This window comes from Austrofundulus limnaeus, unplaced genomic scaffold (assembly GCF_001266775.1).
Source record: "Austrofundulus limnaeus strain Quisiro unplaced genomic scaffold, Austrofundulus_limnaeus-1.0 Scaffold32, whole genome shotgun sequence".
In the NCBI taxonomy this organism is placed as follows: Eukaryota; Metazoa; Chordata; class Actinopteri; order Cyprinodontiformes; family Rivulidae; genus Austrofundulus; species Austrofundulus limnaeus.
The window spans coordinates 201,933-212,760 of NW_013952434.1; the positions used below are offsets into that span (position 1 = coordinate 201,933).

The 10,828-nt window shown below is 39.5% G+C and overlaps 1 protein-coding gene across 1 annotated transcript in view; it reads right to left on the minus strand.

The window, feature by feature from the left end:
- The window catches only part of cpne4b (copine IVb), a 33,069-nt gene that overhangs the window by 5,587 nt on the left and 16,654 nt on the right, over positions 1 to 10,828 (minus strand). The window contains exons 8-15 of the mRNA XM_014005645.1: positions 8,070 to 8,171; positions 7,869 to 7,955; positions 6,445 to 6,504; positions 6,219 to 6,352; positions 5,950 to 6,004; positions 5,672 to 5,723; positions 3,764 to 3,897; positions 3,187 to 3,423 (exon numbers count right to left, since the gene is read on the minus strand). Of these exons, the coding sequence (XP_013861099.1) occupies positions 3,187 to 3,423; positions 3,764 to 3,897; positions 5,672 to 5,723; positions 5,950 to 6,004; positions 6,219 to 6,352; positions 6,445 to 6,504; positions 7,869 to 7,955; positions 8,070 to 8,171 (861 nt within the window). The remainder of the gene's footprint in view (positions 1 to 3,186; positions 3,424 to 3,763; positions 3,898 to 5,671; positions 5,724 to 5,949; positions 6,005 to 6,218; positions 6,353 to 6,444; positions 6,505 to 7,868; positions 7,956 to 8,069; positions 8,172 to 10,828) is intronic.

Below are 10,828 nucleotides of genomic sequence, written 5' to 3' on the forward strand. Positions count from 1 at the left end.
CACACACACACACACACACACACACACACACACACACACCTCAGTCAAATGCACATACAGTCCTTTCTGAATACTTAATGTCAGAGACTTTGTCGTACTCCGTCTCACATAATTCCGTGAGACAAAGCATCATCAAAGTCCTTCTTCCACCCCAGCCTTTTTACTCTCCTCCTMCTTCTCCTCCCCTCTTTTCCTCCCTCCACCCTCCAGCTCTCTCTCCTCCGCTCCTATCTACCTGTTATCCCCCTCTCTGCTTGTCACCCAGCAGCTCTGTCCTGCTAATCCCTTCTGAAAAGAAACGACGGAGCAGAAAATCACCTCTCCACCTCTGTCACACACTCCCTCGCTCCCTTTTGTCTTTAGCTCTGGTCTTCTGTTGACCCCCTCCCCCCCCCACTTCCCCACCACCAACACCCCCAACACCCTCTTTCTCCCACTCTGTCTCCCTCCTCTCATCCTCAGCTCTCCACATTATTCATAACTCCTCTCCTCCGTCCAATTCCCGCTCTTCAAACGCTCAACACATGCCCCCCCACCCCCCGCCATCTTTAACTTGCTGATTCGATTGGGATATAATTGCCTAATTTCCCAGCCTGTCACAGACCAAACTCACCATAACAGACCCCACCAAACACATCTGGTCAGAGCCAAGCAAAATTAATGCCACCAGAAACGTACATGCATATGGCCACACGAACACTCGAGAGAACAGCGAACTGATGTGGTATGACTTATTACGCCCGCATTTGGGGGGGTAAAAATCCCTGTCGTTTGAGCCCAGTGTCCTAAAGTTCACCACTCAAACTGATCATCAAAGATACCCACAAAAAATACATTACTACAGACACTATCATGATTCAGTTGTTATTACGTGTTTTTGTTTAGTTATAGGCAGTTTCAGTCAAGTACTGTCTGTTCTTAAGGTCTTGATATCCTCCATAGTCTTTTATTTCTAGGTTCTCTCATACCACCTGTACTGCATTACTAATCAGCACACCCTTCCTGGTACATACACTGYCTGGTTTTCCTCTGTTCTCCCTCAGATCCTCTGTAAGTTTCCATACAACTTGCTGATCCTGGCTTCTCTGTTGCTAAGCTTTGATATTAAAAGTACTGCAAGCTTCCTGAGAACTGCCCCCTTTGTGTCTACATCTGGGTCCTGCTGTCCCTCACCATCCACCAAACGTGACAGATGTTGCACCCTTTCAATCAACGTATTGTGCCGCCCAACAAAGCACTAACTTTGAAAACTAATGGAGACATTTAAAGTGTTTTCAGGTCGKTTTTTTTTTTGGCATTTATTGAGACCTAGCCCTACATTTTTTGTGGTACTTCTTCTTGCCTTAKGCAGTAACCGAAAGGTAATCAGAAAACTGCAAGCCTCACAAGTAAAGGGCTCTTAGAAAAGAAAGATGTCTCCTTTAATTAGTCTAACAGTAAAATCAATCTAGAGGAATGGATGTTTTGCCAAACAGCTGTCTACCTCAGTTAAAACAGATTCATTAAAACAGATAAATTAAGCAAAATAGCCTGTTTGTTTTAATCCTGTATATGTTTTTGTCATTAAAGATCTGTTTACAGGTTGGATCAGACTGGTCTTGGTGTGTTTTAGCTCCATAATCTCATAAAATCATGGTTTGGACAAGTCAACTACAATATATGTGACCCATCATATCGAATCGAGGATTAAGTCTAAAAGTTGTGTGTGGAGAAATAGGCAGATATGGAGTTTTGGTTAAAATGCTTGCAAAAATTATATTTTGTTAAAATAGAACAAACAAATGTGCTATCAATGTATCATTTCAATGTATTGTCTGAAATATTATCCTAAAAAAATTTTTTTGAAGCACTTTTTTGAGCATCAGCAACCAAAAACCAGATTTTGAGCAAAAATGGCTTAAAATGTTGAGATTTTCCCTGTAAACTATCAAAGCTTTTGTTTCTTTCCAGCTGGGAAATCTCAATATTCAAATACTATTTGAGGTTTCTTTTTTTCAAATGACATAAACAATTCTCATTAAAATTGCATAATATTAGGATTTAGACCAAATATTTTTGTACTATTGTAACCAACAAGACAAATTAAAGACCACGTAATAAATGTGTGTTCTGAGGTTGTCACACCACAGAAATAGGTGTTAATAATCACCCAGCCAAGTTTGAACAATTAAAAATACTGTTAACCTTATAAAATTATGGGTTAAAAGTAATGAAAAAACATCAGTTAGCTGTGGTCTGGAATGCTGGGGGCGTGGCCTCTGGAGGAGCTCAAACCACGCCCACGACCCTGAACATTCCTGTAACAGAGGAAACAATGTTTGTTTTCTTTTCCATTAGAGCAACAGGGGGCGGGGTTATACTGAAGGCAGCTTCGTGACATCACAAGGCTGCCCTTTAAGACACGCCCAAAAAAAATCCTGAAACACAGATACCTTGTTACACAAATTGAATAATATCTCCACTATTTAAATATCTACAGTTGAGAGAATTTGTACTCATTTACAACAATCCATTTATGAAAATTTTAATGTTTAAAAAAGAAAATGTTACATTTTACTTTACACGGTCTTTAAATATCATCTCTGGATCTACTAATGATATCAGGATGATAAAATGTAGCTTTTAAAGCCAGGAATCTGATAATATGATTTGGTCATTTTGACCAAATTTGACTTAATCCTCATTTCGATGTGATKGGTCACATACTGTATGGAAGAGGAATTACCACTTCATTACTTTTTATGGTCTGTTTTCTGTTTGATGGTATAACCGCGTTAACCCAACATTTGTCAGACTTTCTTGGTGTCACACTGAAATTCATCTAGTATTCTTGAGCATCATTTCTCAACTTATCCAACTGAGCTAGCTCTTTTTGTGTTAGCTAAYGTCAATCAGCTGTGGTGGCCATCTTGAATCGGGTGGACTCAAAAAGGTAATACATTCATGCTAACAGACAAACACTTACACACTGACAATTACTTGTCACCTACCCCAAACTAAAAATCTATGAGCTCACACCAAACACACACAAAAAAGGAAATTTTCATTCCAGAGTTTCTAACTGTTGTGAATAGAAAACTGCAGTATTTGATGCTCGAGGGATTGAGGACAGCTGGGCGTCGACTGTATTTACACCAGCTGGGGAGAAGCRGTAACAGACGACGCTTCCCACCAGCCACCACCTACGTGCTTGAAGTCCTTGAAAGGGACAAACTGGACGATGTCGCGGAGGACGGGCTCGCCTTTGGGCGAGCGCAGGATCCCGTCGTCCCCGTCGAGGATCTGCATGTCGGTGAAGTCGGCGTTGCCAACGCCGACGATGATGACGGACATGGGCAGGTGAGAGGCGTGCACGATGGCCTCCCGCGTGTCCGCCATGTCGGTGATGACGCCGTCCGTSAGGATCAGCAGGATGAAGTATTCCTGGCGGGACGCAGAGCAGAGATAGATGGAGGAAGTGAAGACAAGCAGTTCAATGAAAGCGATCATTTAAACGTTGGCTTCTGGTCAGGAGCTGATTTAAGCACAACTCATAGTGATCCACTAGAGAGCTCGAGAAAATGCTGTAGGCATTAAAGCAGGAAGGAATTTATGCTCTAAATTTATAACCTGAATTAAATAAATACCAATCAATCCCCTTCTACTTTGTCAATTCTTWTCTTTTACTCCCTTTACCCAGTCTGCCGATGCAAAAGTGCAAACAACAACAGCAACAAAGGGTTTGTTTTAAAACATATTTCATATTTTCCATTCTCTCTCTTACCATGGCCTCTTTGGTGTGCATCTCCTCTGAGGCAGAGGAGGCCACTTTCTGGATAATTGGGGCGATGTTGGTGGGACCGTACAGCTGGATTTTAGGAAGGCAATTCTGGTAGGCCTCCACCACGCCTTGGATCCCTGCGAGACACGAAAAGAAAGGTTCCCGCTGTAACGCATCAAGTAAAAAACCTCAAAGACTTGCCCATTATTTCAGAATGCTTTACGCTGATGTCAGTTTTTGATGTGTTCAAGACCTACTGTAAGATGTTAACTGTTCATAACTGAATAGAGAAATAGATTTGTCTGAAAATGGAGAAATGAAGCGAAGTGCTGAACGACTATCAAACTGACTTGTAAACGCTAAAAGAAGCAGAACACTAGCTAAAACCAAAACAATTCAAAAGCTAAAAATGGTAAATGTTAGCTAAAAGTATTGAAACACCACCTTAAAGCTACTTAAAAATCTTTATTAACAATTGAAATACAGCAAAGACAGTATATAGAGTACACATAAATTATATTTCTCCACCAAAGAACCTTTTTGTAGTTGGATATTGYCACAAATGCACATGCCAGAAGTGGGCTGACCAATCGTTTATCAGGAACGCTAAGGTTGTTTTAGAAACACCGTTGAAATTGAACAAATACAACCAGTAAATTTACACTTTTATACAGACCAGATTTATTCGCTCTAAACTATTTTTTTTTAAATTTTCCTTTAAGATCATAGGTGAGATTTTTTTTATAAACATATAAGCTATAAATATGCTTTTTGAGCTTTTTTTTCTTAAGAGCCAGGCTCTGCTATGCACATACACAAAAATTACAAAATTGTCATTAAATTTAAAAAATAAATAAATAAATAAATAATCCAGTGTTTATATTACACACATGGCAAAATATCAAATACAAGAAAAAATTTGTGTAAAAAGTCTATTTCAATTACCTTGAAGCTACATGAAGCAAAAGACAAGCTAATGTAATAAAACACTAACTAAAAGCTAAAACTAGCAAAATTGAAGCTATAAGTTAAAAGTAGCAAAAGGCTAATTATAAAAAAAATAAAACCAGCAGAAGAAAAACAGATAAAAACTCAAATTTACAAATAGGTAACTGAATGTAACAAAATGCTCGCTAAAATCTAAAAATAGCTTACTAATAGTTAAAAGTTTAAAGTAGCAAAACAGTAGCTAAAAGTAGCTGAAAAGTAGCTAAATATTAAAAGTAGCACTAGGTTAATTAAGTTACAAATGACAGACTTGTGAGTAACAAAAAAAAAAACCTTCTATATTTTGTTTTTCACTCCAATTCCCGTTCTGTAAATTCCGCTGCTGCGCCGACCTCGCAAAGTCAGAGTTGTTGTACTCGCAAAAGTATTTGCTACAATAAATCAGTCACTCCACGTGTGATTGTCCTCCAAGGTGACTGAGCATTTTTCAAGAAGCGTTCCCTCATGGTGCACACAAACATGTGACGCCACACACACACACACGTGTGCACACACACACACACACACACACACACGTGCGCACACACTCGTGGCGGACTCTGCAGCTATGCGGGGAGAGGAGCACAGAAGCCCATTTCACACATAGAGATTAGTGTTGTTTTTCTCTGTGTCGAAGAGCCTGAAATACATCCTACAGCATTGTGACAAATCTCCCCGCTGCATTTAGGAGAGTGTGCTGAAGTGTGCATGCGTGCTTGTATTGCTTTGTGCGGGGGGAAGGAACCAAGCCACAGAGGGAGAAATATGTGGGTGACAGTGAGGAGAAGATGAGAGGCTTGCAGAGGCTACATTACAGAGTTGTTGCTTTTTTTTTTCTTGGGCTTCTGTGATGTGTGCATGCGCATGTAAAAAGCCTACAGAAGCAAAATCAAGTGTGTTTCTGTTTGAGGAGCGGAAGCTCACCGGCACATTCAGGATTTTCCTCATCAAAGTTCACAGCGAAGTCATGTGAAACCTTCAAGCGCGGAAAAAACAAGAGAGAACAGGGAGAGCCTTTTATTATATAAAAAAAAGTGTCACAAACCCAACGCTCAGCACATGTCAAGCCCAATTTACACATCGAAGCATGAATTCTGCCCTTTCATCATAATCAAAAGCAAAAATCTTTTATTTAAACCATTCAGAACCAACCCCCGCCCCCCCAATCTATGCTTTACTTTCAACCCACTCAAACATCCTACCTTGAAGTCMGGTGGAATAAGAGCTCCGAAACCAAACGCGGGGAACATTTTATCGCTGGAGAACAGAAAAAGAGACGTGACTCACCAGAGGAACACAGCACACAGAGGGAAGGACAAATAATGGACAAAAGCTTGGGCTTTCTGAACTTTGTGCATATAAATAACTCCACACAGGAAAGGATTCTCAAGGAGAAACCCATCCAGTAAGAGCGTTTTGATGAGTGCGTGTCAGCGTGAGGTGAACGAGGATTGATGCGAGYGGACTCAACCTGTCATAGTCTTGGCAGATCTCGCCTACAGCCACCAGCGCTTTCAGGTACTCGTTGGGCTGGTAGGGGTGGATGTAGTGGAGGGAGCAGCTGTTTCGCGGGTCCCCGTTGGACGCCGTAAAGTCTATTGCCACCTGGGACAGGACACAAAGACAGCCAGGGTGGGACAAGCAGACAGGGGGTGTGTAGGTATTGATAAATCTGTTCCCTTTTTGTGAGAGCGTACCGTGAACTGAATCTGGCAGCCCCCCATGATGTAATCCAGGAAGGAGTACATTTTGATGATCTGTCAGGAAAGATCACTTTAATTAACGTTTTGTGTCGTTTCCTCTGGATCAGAAAATGACAGAAAATACTTTTCATTGTCTCAGAAGGAGAAGTGCTTCCGCAGTTGCTGACTTTTCACATGAACTGCRACGGTAAAGTAGGAGCAGTGTAATAAGCACATGGTCACAAACGTAGGTAAAGACAGATTCACATGGAGGAAAAGTCTGGTGATTTTTGAAGTGATGTTCTGTCAAATAACCATCATTAAGTAAGCAGGGGTTGCCCTCCAAGGGCCAAAGGTTCCTCRTCTCATTGCTATGACTGAGCACTGCTAACAAACAAAAACTGAGCTCTACATGGTATTTTGTGCACATGTAAAACTTTAGTATATGAACTAATTAAGCTCAGTCTAATTCATATTATGCCTGTTTTATTTTTGCTCATATGTGAGTTTATTTTAAGCGAGCTATTGCAGATGTCGGGAGAACACTCAGAAAACAACTGGGTACTAGAATACCTTACTGCTGCTGCCATGAATCTGTACACATGTCTACAACTGAGTGTAATTGGACCCTGAGGGTTAGAGCTGGTGGAACTGGGTTATGCTACCCCACCAATCTGTAACTGGCCAACACCTGCTCCAAAMGAGTGCCTCCTTTTCTTACCAACTAACAACACTGGACACAATATTGTCAGTGACTGTTTCTAAATTTCATCATAAACTTGCATCAGCTAACGTAGCTATCTCTTAGTGTCAGCTCTATGTAAAAAAAATAAAATAAAAAAAGTTTGAACTCAGGGGCATTGGTATAGAGCTCCAGGGGAACATTTGGACATCTCCACTCTGCAGACATACCCTCAGGCATCGCTGCCTAAGTAGTCCGGGCTGGATCTAAGGCGAGATGGTCGGAATCACAAACTTGAAACACAGAGACTGATTTAAGAGTCAGAGCTGAGATTTAGAAAAGTGTATAACAGTGACATAATTTTGGATAATAACGATTTTATTTTCGAATAATGGTTAAATTTATTACTTGTCCCGAGGGGAAAACAATGACATATCTCAAAATAAGCTGATAAATATTTCATTTTTTTAGGTTGTTATGCACTGATGTGTGAAAAGACCAAAATGTCTAATAAACCTTTTAAACAACTACGTGTCGTAGACAAGCAAACCCCATTTTTACCACAAATGCCAAAATCAAAACCTGAACCTGATTTCATTTGAATCCCTTCAGAAGTAGATTGCTTCTAAAAAATGAAAAAGGAGAGAAAAACAATCTCTTTGTTTCACCATGAAAACCAGGGCGAAAACATTTAACAGTTGATCAAAATTTGACTAAAATAACAATTATCATTGATTATAATAATGTGCAACGTCACCTTGCAGTGGTTAAGCATGACTGTGCCAGAGTTTCTGTAATTCTTCTTCTTGATCTGGTATTTTGGGTTAATGCATTCCCACTGGATCTGTAAAAAAACCAAAAACAAATGGAAGAAACGTGTTAAATGTGGGSAGAAGAGTGAACTGTGGGCCTAATAATATGAGCAGCACATGTGGATATTAAGTGTGCACCTTCCTACCTGCTTGCCCTCCTGCTCTGCCCTCATCATGTCTTTAAATGTGGTCTGAAACTCGCCAATAAAGTCGTGTTTGCCGTTGGAGTCCCAGTCCCAAACGGTGCACTGGGGCAGAAAACAGACACATACACAAAATGCACACATCCACTTGGAGTACAGCAGACACACACATAAACAAACGCACGCACACTCGCAGAGAAATGCCATGCTGAATGATTGATGGGGTGCTGATGGTGGGGGGGCCATGGAGCGGTGAAATATTAATCTGAGGATGCAGAGAGGCTTAAGAGACAGCTCTATCAGCATCAGTGTTTAGATGCAATGGCCTGGTTCTCTCAAAGGAGCTACCTGACAATATAAGTGACTGTGATGGAGCGAGGGTCAAAGAGCACAGGCTTAATGTCTTTTAAAAAGCAATCTGATCGTCTCGTAACGTGACAAGAGACACCAATCTACAAACTGTCTCACAGAGTTTACAAACTCTAACTCATCTAAAAACAATTCATCTAAAAGTTTTCATATTTCATGCTTTCAAAATGTTTTCAATTGTTTGGTTTTGATCCTTTTTAGACTAGCTGTTAGCTTGTAAATCCAACAACAGGTCAGATATTAATTGTTCATAACTGATCTGTATTATTAATGGGAGAAAATCGATTTGTCTGTGAAAATCCAGTAAGAATGTTGAATAATGGATGACASCTGAAATTTGCTGAAGAAGCTAAAACTGACTTTTACAAGCTGAAAGAAGAGGAACACTAAACAAAACAAAACTAACCCAAAAGCTAATAGTGCTAAATGCTAGCTAAAAGTAGAAGACACTACCTGAAATTACAGTAGAACAAAGACTTCACTCAATATAAAGTATACTTTATAAATGATACGTATATGTCTCCATTAATTACGGAAAGAGCTAAAGAAATAAAATAGAGAGATGGAAAGCAGCATTATGATGCTTCAGTACTAAATAAAAATAATAATTAAATAAAAATTCTGTGTTTACAATATATACATGGCAAAATATCAGTAAGTCCAAGTATGAGAAATTATTTTTCAAATGTTTTTAAACTACTTGAAAGCTACATTTATAGCAAAAGACTGTAATAAAACAATGGCTAAAAGCCAAAACTAGCAAAATGATAGCTACATGTTAAAAGACAAAAGCTAAAATTCACAAAACAGTAATTAAATGTAACAAAATGCTTGCTAAATATCTAAAGTAGCTTACGGCTAGTTAAAATTTTGAAGTAGCAGAGCAGTAGCTAAAAGTTTAATGTAGTCAACAAATAAAAGTAGCTAAAGTTATAAATAGCAGACTGGTAAATAGAGAAAAAAGGTAACTTAAAGCAATAAAACCTTAAAGTGGGTGAACTGTAACTAAAAGCTAAATATAGCAGAATATTAGCTACAAATTAAAACAAGCTGAAGGTTAGCTGAATGCTAAACCTAATAGAATAACTATAAGCTAAAAGTAGCAAAAGGCTAATTAAAAAGCTAAAAGAGCAAATACGCTGAAGCAGATTTCTAAAATATTGTTTTTCAAGCTCTCTAAATGCATTTCTATGAGGCAAGTATTTGTAGGTAAAGTTAAATATTTTAAATAGTATTAAAGTGTCATAGCACCCATCTACCAAATGAGTTGAACTCTTTGATGTATGAATGGTTAAAGTTGTCCATAGTATGTAGAAATAGTTAGACTGCAGAAAGCTTACAGAAAATACATTTAAAAACAATAATGAGAATGCTGAATCAGCATTCACACAACTAGAGAAGTAGCAGATGCCCAGAAAAAGCCCCCGAGTCTGTCCTGTAGTGGCACAGTGGCTCTGAATCAGTCAGTTTGCTGTAGAAACTCATGACCCTCTTATTTACGGTCAAACCAGCAACCAGTCAAACAGTGCTTGATTAAAAACAAAGACAGCAATAATCCTCTTATTTCCTGTCTCCCACTTAAGCCGCTGAGAGCCCTGACTTGAAGTGTGTGCCCTTTTTGTCATTGTGTGTGAACCATGAGTTGTTTTTTATTATTTTTTTTTTTTTCTGACACTAATTTCTGCGTAGGAGGGCAGCCTTGCTCCCACTTCAAGTTGCTGAGAGGCGCGCAAGAGACTAATGAAAAAATGAAGAAGCTCAGCTCCATTCACTGAATACTAACCGATGGAGAGCGGGAGAAACCGACGAGGGGAGGAGTACAGAGGGCTGAGGACACGAGCGAGGAGAAGTACAAAGGAAGAGGCAGCCAGAGCACTGCAGAGGAGATGTTGTGCATCAATGCACTGGTCAATTAGGACCCTGGTGAAAAAGTCTAAAAATAAAAATAAATCTCTGCCGTGCCATTTCTCACTATAGCGGTGATGCTTCAAACAGGTAGCTGTGGAAACCATAGAAATAAATACGTAGAAGCCTCGTTGACTGTGTCGGTCCGCTGCTGTGACAAGCTGTGCGTCCGCCATATTGGAGGTGGCACCGCTGTGCTGTGAACTTACTACAAATGAATGGACTTTGTTTCATAATGCACATTTTAACAGAGATTTACGTTAATACGGCACCATCATTTATTCAAACACACACACACATGCTCACGCACACACAATTTGAGAAAAACAGGTACCAAAAACAATGTATTAAAACTTCTTACAGGACTACAAAATACAACTTTATTGATCCCACACACAATTAATTTATGTTTCAAAAGCTGTAAAGGTAAAGTAGTGTAAAAATCAATTTATATTACACTTTGTACTTACAACGGGTAAAATAAGTAT